This window comes from Mixophyes fleayi, chromosome 3, assembly GCF_038048845.1.
Source record: "Mixophyes fleayi isolate aMixFle1 chromosome 3, aMixFle1.hap1, whole genome shotgun sequence".
NCBI lineage: Eukaryota > Metazoa > Chordata > Amphibia > Anura > Limnodynastidae > Mixophyes > Mixophyes fleayi.
This window is the reverse complement of record NC_134404.1, coordinates 316,983,275-317,005,418: the sequence shown is the minus strand read 5'-3', so window position 1 is coordinate 317,005,418 and position 22,144 is coordinate 316,983,275. Positions and strand designations below refer to the sequence as shown.

Below are 22,144 nucleotides of genomic sequence, written 5' to 3'. Positions count from 1 at the left end.
AAAAGCAATAGTAGCAGTAGAAACAGTAGTAGTAGCAGCAGTAGAAACAGTAGTAGTGATAGCAGCAGCAAAAGCAATAGTAGCAGTAGAAACAGTAGTAGGAGTAGTAGAAACAGTAGAAGTAGCAGTAGAAACAGTAGTAGTAGCAGTAGAAACAGTATTAGTAGCAGTAGAAACAGTAGTAGTAGTAGAAACAGTAGTAGTAGCAGTAGAAACAGTAGTAGTAGTAGTAGAAGCAGTATTAGTAGCAGTAGAAACAGTAGTAGTAGGAGTAGTAGAAACAGTAGTAATCGCAGTAGAAATAGTAGAAGTAGCAGTAGAAACAGTAGTAGTAGCAGTAGAAACAGTAGTAGTAGTAGTAGTAGTAGTAGTAGTAGTAGAAACAGTAGTAGTAGCAGTAGAAACAGTAGTAGTAGTAGCAGCAGCAAAAGCAATAGTAGCAGTAGAAACAGTAGTAGTAGCAGTAGAAACAGTAGAAGTAGCAGTAGAAACAGTAGTAGTAGTAGTAGTAGTAGTAGCAGCAGCAAAATCAGTAGTATCAGTAGAAACAGTAATAGCAGCAATAGCAGGGGTAATGGTAGTATTATCAATAGTAGTAGACAAGCAGTAGTAATAATAGCAATAGCACTAGTAACAGCGTCAGTAGTATTAGCAGCCGCAGTGGTAGCAGCAGTAACAGAAATAGATATAGCAGGTGTAACAGTAGTATTAGCAATAGTCGTAGCAGTAGTAGTAATAATAGCAGCAGTAGTAGTAGTAGCAATAGCAATAGTAACAGTAGTATTAGAAATAGTAGTAATAGTAGCAGTAGTAGTAGCAGTAGTAGTAGTAATAGCAGCAGTAGTAGTATGGGTCTTGCTGCTTAGTCATGCAGATTATCTTAGGAAGAAGAGAACAAACATTGCAATGTCTGCATTGGTGATAAAAGGTAAAACGATCTAAGGGGCAGATTCACTTCTAACAAACATCCCCACATAGTGTTACGGAACGGCCGGGAGACACTGCGCAGCAGGTTTTTTTAGTGAAAGTACCATTCAATTCTGCTCACGCACCACAGAGGTACGAGTAAAAGTAAGCGTTACTTTTTACCATATAAACTGTAATACGGCGCAAAGAATCTGCCCCTAATGTATCACAATAAAAGTTGTTTTAATATTTCATTACATCTGCAATGTATGGAATTAAATTGAGTGTCAATAAAAATGATACAACTTTTATATGTCAAACACATTTTCATTCTTTTTCTTTTTTATCATTCTCCTGCTGCCATACTTTAATATCCCAGACCTAGGTATCCCCCTTATGTGACTCTAATGTTTGTGTACATGGATGGAAGAAAACATCAATACAATCTATAAACACAGTAAAACTCTGCTGCATGCTCATCTATTTTTAAGACATTTTAATGGATGACAAAGTATTGACCAAGGCTGTAGCAGTAAAGCTTCTGTATTTCAGGAATGAGACCAAAGTAAACAATTCAAAGGTGCAAATGACATGTTGTGAGATCTGAAAATCAATAACATTTTGCTGGACAAACAGCATGGATCGTATGTATATTCTGCCCAAATTATATATATATATATATATATATATATATATATATATATATATATATATATATATGTATATATATATATATATATATATATACACACACATATGTATGTGCATATATATATATATATATATATATATATATACATATAGTGACATATATGTCCAGTTTCAAACGGTGTCTAAAAACCCACCTTTTTCTTAAAGCTTTCCAGTCTCCCACTTAACTTCCTACCTTTTCTTCTGACTCTTCCCCCTCATTCCCTTTCCCCTATCCTTATCCTCCGTCCCTCCTTCTCTCTCTCTCTCCCCTGTGTCTCTCTGTCAGTCTTCCCCTCCCCTTAGATTGTACGCGCCTTCAAGCAGGGTCTTCTCTCCTCCTGTCTTCACCACTTTTAACTCTGCTCGCCAGCTACCTAGCCTTACTCCTTGAGGACCCTCTTCCCCCATCCCCTCTCGCTTCCTCCTCTTCCCCTGGGGGTCTCCCTCTCATTCGTGCCCTCCCTCCTTGGTGCCGTTGTTGGCTGACCTTCCCCTGCCCCTCTAGCTGTGCCTTGAGCTCACTGAGTTACTGTGATTATTGTTTACTGTTCTGTGCCATCTCTCCTCGTATTGTTAATTTGTTTGTCCCTGTACGGCGCTGCGGACACCTAGTGGCGCCTTATAAATAAAAATAATAATAATAATAATAATATGTAAGTAATACTGCCCTCATCCCTAATGTAACTGGGAAGGGGCACTGTTATATTAATACGCTGGTGAAGGTCTCCCAATGCTGTAGGCAGCTCTCATTAGCACTCTAATGTATTTTTCACTTATAAGCAAAAATGCCAGAGAGGACCTTAGTGGAGGACCTTTGTGCTTTTTCAGTTAAGTTCAAAGACTGGAATCCCTAATTATAAAGGAATAATGTCCCATCTATTATAAATTTTTACTGATATTGTAAGTCACCTCTGATTATTCTGATCTGTGTTAAAACACTGTGGACTATATTTACTAAACCGGGGGTTTGAAAAAGTGGAGATGTTGCCTATAGCAACCAATCAGATTCTAGTTGTCATATTTTAGAATGACAGCTAGAATGTAAATGATAACTGAAATCTCATTGATTGCTATAGGCAACATCTCCACTTTTTCCTGCCGTTTAGTAAATATATCCCTGTCTTATTATTTTATATAGTTACAAAACTCCTCTGTGACTTCTAATAGCTATATATATATATATATATATATATAAATATATATATAGAGAGAGAGAGAGAGATTATTCTCGTTATTATTATTATTGTTTATTATATTATTATTATTATTATTATTATTATTATTATTATTATTATTAAGCATTTATTTTTAGAGCACATAGTACAATACAAATATATATATATACGTGAAGTAGAGGCTAGCCTAATAATCCACATAGCACATGAAAGCATGCCGTTTTGTTTGCTTAGTTGTTTTTTTTTTGTTTGGGCTTTTTCTGTCCTTAGGAAAAAAAAATGTAATATTTAATTTTAGGCAGATGTTATTTAGAGACAACAGATAAGGAGTAATGGTCTACAGCAAAACTGCTGATTGTACAGTACATGGTGACATCTAATATAAGCAATTAAAATGACACACTCTAGGTTTTCCCGTGATGTGTATTCATCAGACAAATGGTGTGGAAGATGGTGCAGTATTACTTAAATCACAAATATTCATCATCATTAACTAAAGGATGAAGGGACATTCATGCAAAACTATAGAAGCTGTTAACCTCGATGAAGCAGGAGAAGAACACTGCTGTTATCTAATCCTGCAATACAGCCGCTTATTACTAACTGATGAAAAACATAACAAATGATACAAAAACAAAAAAAAAATAGGTGTAATGTTTTATGTTAGTAAACAGCTGAAATGTAATTACATAGTGTGAAGCATAAAGGCCATTAATTATTCTAAATCTAGTTTATCAATGAGATTTGTTCCATGCCACTTATCACATCCGGCATCAACAATCATACAAAATTCCTATCTAAAACAATTCAAAATGTTTTTTAAATTGACCTTTTTAAAAGAGCAAATAAACCCATTATTGTGTGTACAAATATTTCAAAACCTATTTGTTATTAAACTAAATAAACAACTGCATGTTCTCTTGGAGGAATTGTCTGTCTCTTAAAGATTAAAATCCCCCTACCCTTTTTCCTCCCAAACATTCCCAAGTTGCGAGTCAATGAAAAAGTGATCTGTCAGCAGTTGGGTAGATAAACCCACTAGGCTAAGACCGGTCACATCGCTGAAAGCTTCACTGTTCTGCTATGCTCTGTAGTCTGAGCTTTTTGCCTGCTTCCAGGATTCCTTTAGTCACTGTCTAATGTCATCACCCAGACATTCAATAATTTTATCTGAAACACAATAATGTTCAATAAGATCATAAATTAATCCCTATGGGTGTGACATATGAATGGGAAAAAAAAAATCCAGATTAATGCAAAATATCCCTTAAAAATGTAATTCCCCATGTTTCATGGTTTTGTTATTTCATTACTTGAAAACAATCAGTATTTTTTTGCTCATAGTGGTTCTAACTGAAAAACGGGTATGGGATCCCTTATAAAAATCCCTCTGTGAAAAAATCAATCTTCCAAATGAGACAGCCAATATTTGCCTTTAACACGCATTTACCTTAATTTCAGTATAGGACATTTTTTTATTGCTTCTTGATTATTTTCAGTGCACTTTTCCATCATGTTAGCAGATATCTTTGACAATGCGACCATTTGCAGAACAAGTAGAAGAGCAATAAGCTTAGAAGTGATTTTGTTTTTGTCACAAAATTAAAGTTGATCGAGCAATTATGTGTGGATTTGCAGGGACAAATGACATCAATTGCGTAGTCAGCAGATCTTGCATTGGGTGATGGGGCAGACGTAGGTGGACTGAGGCATAATGCTCTGGAACATACTAACCTTTAAATATTCTGGCATGTGTGGGAACTGCATGTAAGAGCTTTGTGCGTTGCACAAATGGACCTGAAATTTTGACTACAGCAGAAGTGGTGGAAATATGTATTTTCCCAATAGTTTCTCATCTAGGACCTGATTCATTAAGGATCTTAACTTAAGAAACTTCTTATTTCAGTCTCCTGGACAAAACCAAGTTAAAATGCAAGGGGTGCAAATTAGTATTCTGTTTTGCACATAAGTTAAATACTGACTGTTTTTTCATGTAGCACACAAATATCAACTTTAAATTTCAGTGTACAAATAAGCTATCAAGTATTTGTGTGCTACATGAAAACACAGCCAGTATTTAACTTATGTGCAAAACAGAATACTGCACCCCTTGCATTGTAATAATACTGCACCCCTTGCATTGTAACATGGTTTTGTCCAGGAGACTGAAATAAGAAGTTTCTTAAGTTAAGATCCTTAATGAATCAGGCCCCTAGTCACAAATATTGCACATTGTGTAAATATGCATGCGCAAATAAATATATTTAAAATAAATAAATAAATAAACATACTTGTAGCTTAAAATAATGTTCTCTTATTTTTGGGGTTATACAATCCTAAATGGGAATCAAACAAGCACTGTATCAAAAGAAAAATAGAAAAGTCTAAACAAATGAATCTAAACGAACAGGCCAAATACAATGATAGGCAGTAGTTTGTTTTCTGTGCAAAATATTTAAATTTGACCCTTTAAAAGGACAGTGATCAAGCACATGGGATGTGCATATGGACCCTGAAGTGGGTCAATTTGGGAAACTCTCTTGTGCACACATGGATCCAAAAAATATGACCTTTGTGCATATGGTCTATATAAAACTCCTATTTTTTTAAAGAGTACATTATGTATAAAGATCTATAAACCAACTAGTATGCATAAACTATCCACTATGCACAATAGGGATAAAAGGTCAGGTTTCTCTGTTAATGAGATCTCATTGGCATTATTATTCCAGTGATATGAAATTAAACGATGTCTTTACAATGTTTAATAAACCTGTCTGACATTTTTGCCTCGCCAACCTGCATCCAGACAATATTAAGAGGAAATCTTTCTTGTCCACAATCTCCTGAGGAATCGTTTTCCATGAAAACACCATTAAATAATTTCATGTGACACTTTGCATCTTTTCTTAATGTAGTTAATCTTTAATAAAGCTAATTCATTTTAATGTTGCAGAGATCCCCCGTTGCAGGTAAACAATGTGACAGCCACAGAAGTCAGCCCTGACCTGCAGTGTGTATTGTTCTCATTAGTATGCTTGTGACAGGGATATGGTCATTGAGGATATTGGCAGCATTTTAATGTCGCTTGTTCCCACTTATTGTATGTTAATGGGCTTGCTGTCAGTCCAACTAGAACTATTTAGAACACTGTGCTACACAGTTTGAAGTTACGTTTATAGTTAGCGCTTGATACACTAGTATCATATAATCTTTGAAAATTATACTTGTTTTACTAACTGTTTTGCTTATTTTAACTGAGTGGTAAGGTCTCCACACAAGCTACAATGGGCCTGAGACATTAAGGAAAGTAAAGCAAAAAAATGTGTAACTTTGCACCTGGGCAAAACCATGTTACATTGGAGGGGGAGGCAAATTTAAAATGTGGGGGCAGATTTATAGTTGGGATAGGGCATGTCCTTGATCAACTTTAAATTTTAGTGTAAAAATAAAGCTATCAAGTATTTGTGTGCTACATGAAAACACAGCCAGTATTTATCGTATGTGCAAAATAATAAACTAATTTGAACCCCTTGCATTGTAACATGGTTTGTCCCGGAGAACATTTACTCTTTTGCCTTACTTAATGACTCAGGCCCCATAATGTAGGCTGACATTTATTTTTTTTTAGCCAGAAAACCTTAATGTTTCATAAGTTACATGGGTTTTACCTTACTGTTAAAGGGTTTGTCCATTGTGGACAGCACCCAAGTAGAGCAAATTTGCCCGGGTAACCCCGCTGCCACCCCAGCACCACCCCTCACTCTAGGACTCAACTGTTTCCTGAAGCCTAGAACTTGCTCAGTGCTACCCAGCAATCCAATAATCAAGTGGTTCAGTGCTAATCAGCTTCCAGCTTCAGATCATGTAAGGGCTCCTTACATGTTATATGTGAAGCACTTGATTTTTAAGGAAGACTTGCTGCAAAATGGACACGTTTTACCCAAAAAGCCATATTGACATTTTCAAAGATTTACAAATACACAGGCACGGAATATTCTAAAAACACATCTTTATTTTTCCTATATACTGAGGTTCATTTATGAAGATAAAAATAAGCTGTGACAAATTCTTAATTGTTTCTCCCCACCTCAACTACAATATGCTACAAAGATACTGCTGTATTAATTATGAGCTGTATGGAATACCATGTTTTGATAATATATCTTTATACATAAAATAAAGCTATCAAGTATTTGTGTGCTACATGAAAAAAACAGACAGTATTTATCTTATGTACAAAATTATAAACTAAATTGCACCCCTTGCATTGTAACATGGTTTGGTCCAGGAGAAAACTTACTCATTTTTTTGCCTTACTTTCCTTAATGAATCAGGCCCAATATCACAGACGATGTTGGGCAACTGACCCGATATCACAGGGTGTTTGAGGACTGAGAACGACTGCGTATTACAATATTACTCCACTCAAAAGTTAGAGGATCATTATGGGGCATGGAGATAAATGCATTGGGAGGATGTCCGCTTCCTATTGATGTGCGCAGACACCTTCCGCAAAAACAATTCAATAGGGCTAGAAGTAATCTTGACAATCAACCTGAAGGGGACTAATAGCCGGATCTTGTTCGATTGTGCCATCAATGTAATTGGGCTAATTGGACGATAAGTGTGGGTCGGGTGCCAGGATGAGCTGGTTTGCAGCCAGCCCTTCAACAATGTCACAAAGAGCCCATTAACATTGGAGATAAGAGACCTTTTTTTTTTTTTTATCATATTTGAAGTTTCCACCAATTTCAGTGTTTCACTACTGGAATTGAAAAAAAACATAGTCTTCTAAAATTTTGTTTTTGAATGAAATAGTTTTTTAAAATATTTAAAATATTGCTTTTGAGCAACTATTTACTTACCAAATGGTCGAGAATAATTACAAATGAAACATAGGCACAAAAGATATGAATACTTTTTTTTAAGCATTTTTTTTAAATCATCCTTTTAAACAGCCAGTAATAAAAGATTTTCCAAGAACAGAATTATGGGCAGTATGTCTATTCAATTCTTCCGTGTACTGGACCATAGGAGATTCCTTCATCTCTAGTTGATACCCATGTACACGTATTTTTAATTTTGTATATGCCTTGCTCTAAAGGCATGAATTTTTGAGAGATCACTAAATTTTTTATGCAAATCAGGGCGCATGTAATATGACATTTGCTCAAGTCATAAATAATTATTTTCAGTTTGGGTGACTAATAAAAGAAAACAATTCAGAGAATATAACACTAAGTGGTGGAACGGCTATGGGGCCCAAAAGTGATGTGGAGCCGGCAGTGCCAGGTTGCTCCCTCCCCCTAATGCACCAGCCCTGCTCCCAAAAGACCAGAGTGGAGACCTCTTTTTAGTGAAAAAGCATATTGGCGCTTGCGCTGGACTGTGCATGATCATTGCTAAGCCCCTACCCAAATTTTCCTATGGGGCTCCGGCAATGCACTATTCTGTTCCTGAAACAGTTGAAGAAATCTATTCATACTAACCCTATTCCCAAAACACAAGGGAATCCTAGCATTTCTCCACCCACCTTGGCCATGCTATAAAGGTCTACTACTTTCTGCCATTATCTTCACCCCTTTATGCAATCTGATGTCACATATAAATTTCTCATGCCGGGTCTGTGTTATAATGGTTATGTATAATCTTACACATTACTGACTAGGGTGATGGAAGATGTCATACATACAGCAGAATAACAAATCAAAATATACCATGTAAATGAGAAGTTAAGTTGAGAATATAAAGGCTGCAACAGAAGAAAAGAAGCAAGAACATACTTTTTTACTTGCTCTTTTTTAACTTCTTAAGACTATGATTATTTTACCACGTGCTGTGTCCGCACTCCACAGTGGCTGTAGAACATTGGTACAAGTGTACAGGATTAAAGTCTATTACACACTTACAGTATGTGTCATTTCTATACAATTTAATTCTGCAAGTTCTCAGAGAGAATAAAAAAAACATTTTGTGGCAAGCCGTACTGCATTAATATGTACATTGCTTAAAACTAATCATTTGAATTTGTGATAGCTCGGAAGGTAGCTAGAAACCTACATACACAGTATGTAGTATAAAAACATGAATTATTCAGCATTTAGGTTTTAGGTATAAGGGATTTGTAACCTCAGATTAATTTTGTACAAATGTTGGTAACTATGGATACTTGTAGAAATTTTCAAGTCTAAATTAATGTGTTCTTCTCTTCCGAGTGAATGGTAAATGTGTTTATCTAGTTTAGTATGCTGTCCATACTTAAAATGTACAAAATATAGAGGAACATTCTCTTTTAAGAGACTGATTAAATCTAGTAGTATTAGTGCTATTAGACAGTAGTAAGAGAGTGGGGACTATTTAAAACAACATAATCCAAGATAGGGAAATAAGTATTTTCTTTATTTGAGACATAGAGGCCGATTCAAACAGGTGCCGTAGTAACATCATGCATAATGTTTCCGTGTGATGTTCAGGTAATGATCTTCACTCGCTCGCACCACATAAACACAATGCACGGGGCTGCTACAGAGCCACACGGCTAATTTAATCATCCTGATAATGTCCTTTCTTTTACTTCTTTTCTACCATCGCTCTGGGCTGTAGTAGGATGTTCTATAAGCAAGTACGCCAGGTGCCGCAGAAGGGTAAAAATTAGATTTTGGCTGTGTGACCCTGATACACAGGGTGGATACTTGGCAAACTTGAGGTCATTCCTTACTCTTCACATAGCTTTTAAAGAGGTCAGAAGTCCATGATTTTAACTTTAGCTCAACCTGCTATTTTCAATGGTGTTTTATTTGCAAATCCTAAGTGCTCAAAATGTGCCTGTCGTACAGTTCGGCTTAATGGATTTAACATTACGCCACAAAAATATCACTTTTTATAAAGTTTCCGGTCTACTTTCCTGAGTTTAGTAACACATTAATCAGGGTTGGACAAGCACTTCACTGGAAGAAATCACAAAAAATCCGAATGGAAGAGTAGGTACATCATGTCGTTCCTGGTGCTCAGGGGAACGAGGTGCGAAAGGGTGAGCAATCCAAATGAGAAAATCTTCTGAACACTGGGGCACTAGCCTGAAAGCATCTAACAGGATGTGCAATGCAACACAGTAAGGATCACAACTTTGCATCACACCACTCTGTCAGTGAACCACAACTTGTCAAAGATATAATTAACAACATCTTATCCTCAGTCAAGTACTCAATGGGATGTACATGTAAAATATACATATATAGTAGTTGGTGTCATTGTGAAGTGGTCATGAGAGGCTCCTGTCAAACTGGAGGAATATTGTAGTGTCCAAAGCACATTTATTTGACATTTAATGCATCCAAATTGTGTATCAAATATGGAACATAGTGTAGACAGTTTTAGTCTACACAATGCAGTGATTTGTTTTAAATACGTCCTCTCTTGCCTCTATGTGTCTGTTCCACATGAGATCGATTGTATCTGGTAGATCAAAACTTGCCCAAACATCAGTTATTTTTTTTACCAGCTTTAGAGAGGGTTGTTTGGATAACCTTACATATGCATACAGCACAGCTTTTTAATTTGGGGAATCAGGATAAAAATATGGGGCTGTGGCCTGCCTGGGGACATATTCAGTGCTTCTGAAGCATTGGGCCGCCCCAGTCTCCTTCCACACCCCAAAAAATACCACTTCAATGCCACTCACATCAGTGTGCAGTTCACAGCTTCTCTGTTATACAAAGCTGTACTCATAAGGATGGCTGTACAGAGCCCGCAAATCAGGACTGTGCAAGTGATATACCTGAAAATCACGTACCTTAGAGATTCAAAGCTTGAATCGGACACTGCTGTGTGCGCTCGATCTTGGCACACCCTTACTGTACATTGATTACGTGCATACACCCAGTCCTCTCCCCATTCGCCCCCTGAAATCGTAGGCTGTAGTAAGGGTTCTTTCCACTCGAAGTTGAATTATACGCTGCTGCATTCTCTGGCATATGGTTTGGTTCTGTTCATGCGCAGAGCGATTTTACGCAAAATACGGCACTTATCTGCATTTAGTTCCTTAATTATTCAGGCCCATAATCTACATTTTACCACAAACTGTTAGAACAGGAAATTAATTGGAGATGAATAAATATTTGTATTACTGAAAGAACAGTAACACTGGAAATGACCCAAACATTTCTCCTCAATGCAGAATTAACCAACAGGTCTATACATTTACTTTCTGAATTGTTTTATTCTTAGAAATTACACAAGGAACAACGGAAGTTTTTTCATTAAACACTGGTAACAGACTATTCTAGGCCATATTAATATGGGAAACAGAAGCTCGGGCTGAAGAGATTAAGTTAGAAGGATGACAGCCCAAGGCTGATAGACAGCAGGCTTGAGACATGACAACAGCACTGCCGAAATGTGAAAACAAATGCTTAGTGCCTCCAAGGCACAATTGCACCCAAAGTCCCTTAATGCTAAGCAGAGCTGGTTGGGGAAGCCTATAGAAAATCACTGGCACAGCTGTTGCCACATTTTGTTTTTATGCAGTGGACAAATGCCACATTAAGATTCATAACAGACTATTCATAATGTGAGATAATTGTAGAGCATAATTACAATTGAACACAGAACATAAAAATAAACACCTTTATTCTAGCTGAAACATATTGCAAAATTCAGTATCAGAAACAATAATAATAATAATAATAATAATAATAATAGTGAGAAGTACAGTGAAGGTCAATCATAACGAACAAAAATAAAATTGGTGCTACCCAATACATTTTAAGACCAAAGTACAAAGTAACCACTGCTGGGCTAACCTCTGGCATTACTTTCATGGAATGTTCTCAAAGTCAGAGATCAATGTACTAGTTCAATTCATACTCTAAGGTATTGAAATATGCTATGAAAAATAATAGTTTACGATTCTAGCGTATACTAAGTTTATTATGTATTTTAGGTATATTAGAGAATATTTTTTTCTTACCATACACTAACAATGATACTCCCTCTAATGAACAAGTTATAGACATATCCAGTGGTTTAAGTGGTGGGGGGGGGGGGGGTATGTAGTGGTATGACATACCGCCACTTGTCCCACTGCATTCATTGTAAACTATCAAATTCCATTATTTACATTCCCATTACAGTTTCCATATCACCAATTCTAAATTTCCACTTCGACCATTGGTCAAATGCCTTTAACTATATGTATCTTATACTCCCTCTATAACCAAGACCCTATTGACATTCCCCCTTATAGGGGTAGTAAATTAAAATGTCATTCCTCTGCCCCTTCTCTCCTGAGTGTGCAGAGATTCAGTCAGAAGCCCTGCTGAAGAAACATATTTTTCCCACGGACAACCTGCCCCGTCTTTGGCTCAACAGCCATGTGAGCTTCCTCTCGCACAGCTTACAGTCACTGCCCATCCCTCTTCTGGTCTATAGGACAGAGGGCATGACACTATTTTATCACTGCAGGAGTCCATGAGAGGTGCTTTACATGGCTGATTGAGCCATAGATGGGACACTCTATTATACATCCAAAAACCAAGGCTTTACTGACATATTTCAATAAATTCATATTATAGATGATACTCCCTCTAACCAAAACAGTGCATATATATCCTCTTACTTTTATGCTATTGATGATGCATTGTGATTTATCCCCTTAACTATATACTATCTATAAATTTATGTCTCTCCCTCCAAGCAAGACCTTATTGACATATCCATTTGCCTCAGATTCTGAATATTAAGCTATTGCTAAATAAGGTTTGAAAGTTAAGGGAAACTTAACTAGAGTTGCGTAAAGAACCACTATTTTTTTCAATACATTATTTTAATTATTTTTACATATCAATGAAAACATATATTTGTTCATTACTAAGCGTTTGATACAATCTTTTCCATATAAATTGGCATTTTTTTTATATTTATACCTTTTGTCAAATCCTTTCCATTTTACATAAACACTGAATAAGTAGGTTTCAAAGTACCTTAGTCTACTTGCAACAAGTCATACATTTTCACTATCATGTTGTCTTACCGACTGTATTGAATAATACAATATTTTTTTATTGTTTTTCCATTTATTTATCTCAACACTACAATTAATAACTTAGAACAATATGTAAACAGAGAAAAGTTTTTTATTTAATCAAGTATTCTTACCTGCAGGGAAACGCTCTATGGTCGGTAAGCTGTCAACTTGTAAGGTGGCATTACCCCCACTTCTTGTAAAACGTACTGTGTGGTACTTCCCATCATTAATAATTGCATTAACTTCTTCAATTGAGATGTCATCTGTTCCAACATTAAATTTGACTCCAATTTTTCCTTGGTGCTGGAAATAAAGAGAAAGATTGTGCTAATTAGAATTTGTCTTATAAAAAATGTGAAACGCGTATAGCTGTCTTTCTTCTCTTAGGGTTTTTATTTTCCAGAGCAAGTCTCTTGACATTTCCCTAAGTCTGGGACATCTTGTTCACGGATAATTGATATTCTAAATCAGTTACAGTACTTTTACTGATGGATTGAATTTGTATTTTTCTCTTTGTCTTTGCAATTTACAAAAGCGAACAAAACCCTTTTTCTTGCTTCATGAAACACATAAAAACAATGTGTGAATGAAAATATTCTATTTCTTAAGCTTTGTGTAAGCTCCACAAACCAATTTACGTGGAAGATTCAGTCAAAGCTCAAGGAGAGCAGGTCTCTCCATAACATTAACATGTAGCAAGAGCATTATAACACAAAAGTAATAGGCTACTCAAGTAAGACATGTCATAGAAGAACAAAATAGTCCAGTATATTTGTAATGGTGTCATCTTTCAAGATGCTTAAAAGGTAGCTACATATACATTTTGACCTAAATGAAGATTCCATACAAGAGGACAATTATTATAATAATAATTATTATTATTACTACTTCTCTTCCATTTCTATAATATCATCATATTCCACAGCACTGTACAATCAAAGAAAATTATTTTGTCAAGTCAGTTGCATTTCCCTACCACAGGCAAAGAGATACACATACAGGACCTACATGGTAAGTGGGCATAAACTTACAAGTATTGAGTTGGACAACTGGTTGAATCCAGAGTATAACCAACAAATTGTCTATTTATTTTACAATTTCTTGACATCCTAGTAAGAACATTTGTAGCTACGTCTATCAATTCTAGTACAAGCTTTTTGGCTTCTTTTTTTTAAAATGAAGAGAGATCAAGCCACAGTGATACCACAGATTTGTACGCAATGATCATGGCAGAAAACCACACCTACCGTAATGCATTGCAGTAATTACTGTAGAATTAAACAGCATCTGGTATGCCACTGTGAAATAAAGCCCTTTCCCTCTACATGCTTATTAATTGAACCAGCTAGGGTTTGATTACTATCTTAACAGAAGTCACAGAGAAAAGGACCATAATGAAGTTTCAAATGGAGGTTGCATACATTAATAGCTGGTAAACTTCTCTCTTCTAAAGCCTCAAGGTACTGTGTTGTATTGTATTGGCAAATATATATGTTTTGACATAATAGATTTAATAGAAACCAAATATATGAAAGTGGGCAAGTCATTTGGTCCCCTCTTGTTCCAGGCAGCAAAAATTACATTCAATGAGAAAACAGAATGTGTAAGAGCTATTATAATAACTGTATGTGCTAAATAAAATAAATACAAAAATAAAGTTCTTCCAAATTATATTGAGATTATGTTGACATGAATCAGTATCACACTTCAATTAACTCTACTGGTTTTTACACTTTATGTGATGTATGTGATTTGGTACAGTAAGCTCACTTTTGAGTTCTGACAAGATCATTATTCTTATATTATAAGAGCCACAAAAGTCGGCAGTGCTGGACAGTTGGCATAACAATTCATACAAGCTTAACAGACAAGGTATATACATAAAACAAAGGGCAAAAAGGACCCTGCTCATGAGAGCTTACAATCTAGAGGAGAGATTATTGCTGAGACACCAGGAGATAGAGGGACAGGATGGTAGCTGGTAGTGCCTAGAGGGAGTAGTATCAGATACTGGTAGGAAGGGCTTTTGTGAATAGTTGAACCTTGAGAGAGCACTTGTATGATAGAAGGTTTGGTGAAGTCTGGTCAGACAGTTTAATGTTCTAGAGAGAAGCTGTTGCACTGAACAGGATAGCAATAAGAGAGAGGAGTGTTACAAGTGAGTCTGAAAAAAGGATCAGGTCAAGAATATTTTTTTGTTACTGGGTGTGAATGGATTTGAGGGCAGGGAGGCGTGGGCTGTGCGGGAAGCAGGATTTGTCAGAAGGAAAGAAGGGTGTGGATTCAGAGCTGTAAGGAAAAGTTGGACAAGCTGGAGATTGAGCAGAGATGGGAGTACATGATGTCCAGAGTTTGTCCATCATGAAAGTCATGATTTATTTAAGTGAGAGGTTGGGATGAAATCAGTGAGAGAAGTTTAGAGGCGGCTGTTCCAGTAGATGAGCGTTGATGGCGATGTTGAGATCCTCAAGAATGAGACTGGGTAGATCCATAAATAGAAAATGAGAAAGCAAGAAACCAAATGTATCAAGAAATGGGAACACTCAGCCTGGGGGACGATAACTGACTACTACAAAAAGTTGGAGCAGAGAGAAGAGACAGGTGGTATGTACTTCAAAGCAAGAAAAGGAGAGGGAGGGTTCCAGGGGAAAGACTTTGGAAGTGTAGATAAGGAAGAGTAGGCCTACTTGACCACCTCGATGGCCAACGGATCAACAGATCAAGGATTGTGGATGAGGGAGAGACCCCAATAATAAAAAGCTTTATGGGAAACAGTGTCAGAGGGGAGTTCAAAGTTTCAGTAGTGCAAAGGAAGTGGAGGTAATAAGAACATTAGGTCAAGATGGATGTGAGTTTTTTGCAGAAAATCCTAGCATTCCAGAGGAGCACATGGGTGAGAGATAGGACCACAGAAGGACTCATGTGGGTAGGTATAAGTGTTGTTCCAGTTTCTGTAGATCGGAGAGAGAGGAGGTTGCAGGGAGCAGAGTATTTTGGAGGTGCAGTAAGTGAGACCGGGGATAGCATGAGTAAGTAATTAATTAAAGAGTTGAGTTGAGATGTTGGATAGAGAAGGGATGGAGATAAGTAGAACGAGAGTGGATTAGTGCATGTATGGAGAGGTAGTGAGACAGACTAAGACATGTGATATGAAAGGAAATAGAGTAGAAGGATGACATAGGGGTAGCTGAATGAGACAATACAGGGCAATGGAGGGGGTAGTTATAAATAGGGGAAATGCTAATAAGGAGAAACAGGAGGAGTATGTGGTTATCCATAATAACTAGGCTAGCATTTCACAAACCCAATCCTCAGGGACCCCTAACAGTACTTGTTTTCCATATCTTTCTGCTGGAGCACAGGTGTATTCATTACTGACTGACACATTTTGAAAGATCCACAGGTGATACTAATTATTTCACTTGTCACCTGGAAAACCTGCACCTGAGGTCTGGGTTTGGGAAACATTGTACTAGACAGAACAAATTTTTTTATAAAACCAGTCTGAATAACATGAAGTGATAATTGGATAGTGGGAGTTATAATTTGTTGAATGCAAGGTCAAAAAGTGTTATAAAAAATAAAGGTATGAACATTGTCAATAAGTAGTTTTAGAAAGTATGGGTAGTAAACATTTTAAAAGGGAGTACCTTGCGGTGGTAATCGATATCCCGATGCTTGGGATACCGACAACCACTATTCCTACAAAAAAAACCAAATAGCTAAAAAACAACATGATGAAAATATACACTTACTTTCACAGTGACGGCGTTGATTTCCGAAGACTGATATGCGACGGCTCGGTAATTACGAAGATGCTGCATGCCGGCGCTAGATTATGATGTCACAGAACACATTTAAAAGGTATGTTAATCATACCATTAGGGTTAGGGTTAGGGTGCGCAGCAATCGTCCAATACTTACCTGACATCGCAATCCAGCGCCAGCATGCAGCATCTTTGGAATTATCAGCCGCTGTATACCAGACTCTTCGGAAATTAACACCGTTACTGTGAAGGTAAGCGATTATTTTCATCATGTCATTTTGTAACCATTCGTTTTTTGTAGGAATAGTGGTTGTCGGTATCAGAAGCATCAGACTACCGTACCCCACCCGTGTCCTGGTATTGCTCAAAGCAAGTTTAGGAGATGGAAGGCAATATTCCTCTGTCTGCCTCTTGTTCAGCTCTTGTATAATGCTTAAATACTATTAGTATTCACTTTAAAAAAATCTTCACTCAAAAGAAAACTGTACTGAAAATTTCATGATAAAGATTTTTTCTAGTATAAAAACGGGACAGAAATGCCATGATTAATAAATATAGCATTACACCCTTTGTCATGATAAGCATCTGTAGCAATAGTCTTACATTGTTGAGATGTTCACAGAGGGCCTGCTTCATTAAGGAAAGTAATGCAAGAAAAATGAGAAACTTTGCACCTCGGCAAAACCATGCTGCATTGGAGGGGGTTGTAAATTTAAAATGTGATGGAAGATTTACAGTTGGGATAAGGCATGTCTTAGATCAACTTTAAATGTCAGTATACAATAAAAGTTATCAAGTAATTGTGTGCTACATGAAAAAACTATATGTGCAAAATAAAAAAACTAATTTGCACCCATTGCAATGTAACATGGTTTTGTCCAGGAAAAAACTTACTTGTTTTTTTGCCTTACTTTCCTTAATGAATCAGGCCCAGAATGTTTTGTAAGAGAGATCTTTCTAATACAAGGGGAGACATTTTTCAAATACAGGCACTGGTGGTGCCTACGTACTTAAAATCAAGAATGCAACAGATAAGTGTAACAAAGAAGATCAGAGGCATACAGTGTATTTTGTTGTAATTTTTGTTAATTACAATGAAATACAAAGCTCAGCATGCATACTGCCACAAATCAACACTGCAACATTACACTAATACTCTAATTCCATAATCTGAGAGACGAGCGCATACTGAGTTTCTTTAATTTCCGTTATGCATTGAGATTCTAAAGCAGCGTACAAATGAAGCAATCTAAAGATATGTTTATAAAGGATTTTACAATCCATGGCACAGTTAAAGTATATGCGGGTGTCAGCATTAAAATATACGGTGCATTGTAACTTGCTCACTAATAAATGCTGATCACATTAGTTTTCCTATCTCTATTATAGCCTTAGGGTAAAATACAAAGTATGTCATAAAAAGGCACACTGTAAATCTATGGCAAATACATCATAATATTTGCAAAATATGTCACTCAGCATGTGGATAGGCGTAAAAGCCTTAATGCTTTTTTTAACTATAATAATGTATTGTCAAAACACTGGAAGGAAATGGGTCAGAGAGAGAATAAAAATAATTTCTGCCCCCAAACTGCCAATTGGATACCACATTGTTAAACCAAATTGCAGTCTTTGGTGTTTAGGTGCCATGCAGTCCAATTGTATTGCTTTACAAATGTTACATGGCTCTATGTATAGACTGGTATAACATGTAAAGTGCCTATCAAAGGGCGGGTTGTACAATACTCAAATAAAAAATAATAAAGAGCTAGGCAGCACAGATAAGACAATTATCAGTGCAAATTAGACATTAATGAATAATAATATTTTCTTGCCTTCAGTGCAGTGTCCTAACACCGTTTGGCCCGAAACATTGACTAATTGGATATCTGCACTCATTAATAAAGGCAAGGAAATAATCTTTTGCATTAAGGTCTACATCAGAGTGAGAATTGTCTTATTGTGGCTGCCAATCTCTTTCAATGTAAACCAGATCACCATGACATCCCAGTCGGCTAAGGTATTAAATCTGGTCCACATTGATGAGTATCACTCACACAAATACATGGATAGTACAATGCCTGCATATTCAACTCCATGCTCATTAAACCAATAAATGAATAACAACTGTTGCTAATGCTGCTATAAGTGCCTAACAACAAGAATTAATATACTTAAACAGGGCATGGCCTCTGGTAAATTAACTCACTATTAATTAACCCTTTATTTTTTAACTACCTGTCCCACCTTTATGCAGCTTTGTGGTAAACTCCTAGAACCTTTTGTACACATTTTAAGGGAATGTTGTAACATTAATAGTTATTGACACACAGCTTTCCCCATCATGGTTAGAATGAGGAATCATATTTCTTATGACTTAGTCTTGCTGTTGCTCCATCGTCAGATTTTACTACCTGACATAGGCTGGGTACACACTGGAGAATTTTCGTCCAATAATCTGGCAAATCAGCCAACATACGACCATTCAGTCGGAAGTCGGGTTAGTGTGTATAGTGACACGATGGCCGAAATTCATTCCAAAGTGTTGATTTGGTTGGTCATGCTGTTTAATATTTTAGGACCAATCACAGACCGATGATGTAGTGTGTATGCTTTCATGCTCACGATCTCCATAGAGTTTACAGAGTCTGGCTCTTTTCAGCCAATGTTAGCAATGAATGTCCCAGTGAATAAATGTAGAGAGAGCTGTAGAAGGAATAATTAATTTGTTTTTCTGAGACAGAATGTTTCGTTTCAGAGTCACATGTGATGGTTGCGGGAAATAGGTATATTTATGAAATGTATATACTGCTAATTTACTCCTGGGGCTGTTTGCAGGAAGGGAGAAAGGTTAATTTATTATATGGGAATACTATTATTTTAATGTAGGGGCTGGAGGAAGGCCTAATTATTACTTGTGGGTGCTATTGATTTAATGCAGGGACTTTTTGTAATTTTCTAAATGTAGCCATTTTTTTTCCAATTAGGGCCCCCAACATTCCAGGATCCAGAGAAGCCGCAACTAAAGAAATCAATAGCCACAGGTGGTGAAAGTGACAAAAACAGGTAGGAGAGAGCAGGAGAGTCTATGAAATGTTGTGATGCTAGTGGGACAATCCCAAGTATTCTGCCCAATGTAAGGGGCAAGATTGTTAACTATTTATATACACACTGCATTGTTTATATACTACACTATGATGCTAGATGACAGCCCTGTGTATGAGTTCTTGTTTCAGACCTTGATGACTCCATATTAATCCATGTTGGGCCCATTACTACCTGTTCATTCTTCTCTCTCTCTTGTTCTGTCCTCATTGTCTCTTTGCTAAGTTTTCCTCTTTTCTTATGTGTGATATTATTCTTAATATTTCCAAAATAATAAAAGTATGTTTAAGGAAAAATAGGCCTCACCTCTTAAAATATTGAAAGGAGGTTAAAGCAAAGAATTTATACCTTTTTACTGCAAATCTAACACAAATGGTGTATGTTTTGAAAGTAAGCATACATTAATATTTTTTCAAATACATCTGTGTTGCTTTCAGTGATCCATATGCTTGTGATGTGCCAGATCAAATTCATCATCATTATTGTTAGACTTCAATTAGAATATGTGCAAACTAGCAACCATGAACACAAGTCTGGATCTTTTGATCAGCCAGTTTGATGCTTCTTATTTTTCCTACTAATTGCAGCCATCACAATCCTCCCACACACTAGAAATAGTATATTTTGCATGATCTTTGTTTAATAAATTATGGGACATTCTAGAACTGGAAAACAAGACATTTCAAGAGCCAACCTTTCAAAATTGAAGTATACACAATGTGGCATTTTTTAATTAATTGGTTCAAGTAAAAATATGTGGAGCAACCTATAGTAAGCAATCAACTATTAGGGCTAGATTTACTAAAGTGCGGGTTTAAAAAAGTGGAGGTGTTGCCTATAGCAACCAATCAGATTCTAGCTGTGATTTTGTAGAATGTACTAAATAAATGATAACTAGAATCTGATTGGTTGCTATAGGCAACATCCCCACTTTTTCAAACCCGCATTTTAGTAAATCTAGCCCTTGGTGTTCATTAGTATGATTACACTAAATTGTTAAAGGCCAATATCCTATATCCTATATCCTATTATCTAATATCCTATTGGTTGCTCTAATGTCTACATTTGTGGAAAAGCCCAATAGGCTCAAAAGTAGAGCGGAAGAATCACAAGGACTTCAGGTTGCCACAGTAATTTGCCACATTTTTTTCAGTAAACCTGAAACATTCAATGAGAGAATGCAAATTGGGGCTTTCAGGTTAAGGTTTCTTAACCATTTGCACTTGCAGCTGACGTCAGGAGAGGCTGTGATGTGGTAGAATTTTATTGCTGCTAGTGAACCTAAGGGGGTGAATAGAGTCTTCTCCATTAACCCCCCCACCGGAACAGTTTAACAAGTTTAAGCGCTGGCTATCACTGCGCTCACATTTCTCTATCAAATGCGATCACATTTGACATTGGTTGTTCAACAACAGCCCCACTTATTTTCTGATAACAGCAACACAAGCTGGACCCACTTTCTTCTGACAGTGGTAGGCCACATAAGGACCATCCCATTTATCTACTGAGAACAGGCAGGCAGCCATGGCCGGTGCTAGGGTCCACGGCGCCCTAGGCATTTTTAAAAAAGCACCCCCCCCCCCCGCAAAAATCGCCGCCCTCCTCCCTCCTCTCCTTACCTTGTCTCACCACCGCCGCCTCTCTGCTCCGTCTCCTCCCCTCCACTCACTGACACTAGTAAGTGGAGGGGAGGAGACGGAGCAGAGAGGCGGCAGTGGTGACAAAATAGCCTCTTCCCCCCTCCCCGTGCATCTGATGCTGTGCGGTGGCTGTAACAGGTATGGTCAGCGGTCGCCGCACAGTTTTAAAGTCTTTTATTATTCTGTGGCGCCCTCCCGACGCCCTCCAGAGCCCGGCGCCCTAGGCAAGTGCCTAACCTTGCCTAATGGGAGCGCCGAGCCTGCAGGCAGCACAAGTTCTACCCCACTGTTTCTAATGAAACACAATTCCCATAACATTGACACAGAAGAAACTAGCTGAATATATTATTTTCATTTTACTTAATCAGCATATTTCCATTAAATATGTCTAATATTAAATATGAGATTCATTTAAGAGATGACATTACTATAGCCATATAGGGGATGAACATAGGGGTTTGACAATAAATATATCATTTTTATAACTAGACAAAAAAGCTCACAGCATTAGTTATAATCATATAATATGTGCTGATTTCAGAATTGTAACGTGAGTAAAATATATAGAATTACTATGCACGGTAATAATATTTCTAGACTTTAAACTTTAAAAGCTGCAAAGAATAATAACCATGTGAATGAAATATGAGATTAGACCTGGTGCTACCGCCTCATTTTCCTGCCTGTTCTAATGTTTCATTATTCTACTTAAACATAAAGTGACAAAAAGGAAATTTGAAAAATAAAAAGAATGAATGTGAACGATGCTTACATTAAGAGTAAGAGTGAAAACCCATATTCTATATTTATAATTAAAAATTAGTAGCGTAA

The 22,144-nt window shown here is 36.8% G+C and overlaps 1 protein-coding gene across 26 annotated transcripts in view; it reads right to left on the bottom strand.

The window, feature by feature from the left end:
• Window positions 1-22,144, bottom strand: part of NRXN1 (neurexin 1) — a 1,083,382-nt gene that overhangs the window by 115,953 nt on the left and 945,285 nt on the right. For all 26 annotated transcript variants that reach the window (XM_075204069.1, XM_075204087.1, XM_075204059.1 and 23 more), the window contains one exon: window positions 12,933-13,104. In XM_075204069.1, the coding sequence (XP_075060170.1) occupies window positions 12,933-13,104 (172 nt within the window). The remainder of the gene's footprint in view (window positions 1-12,932; window positions 13,105-22,144) is intronic.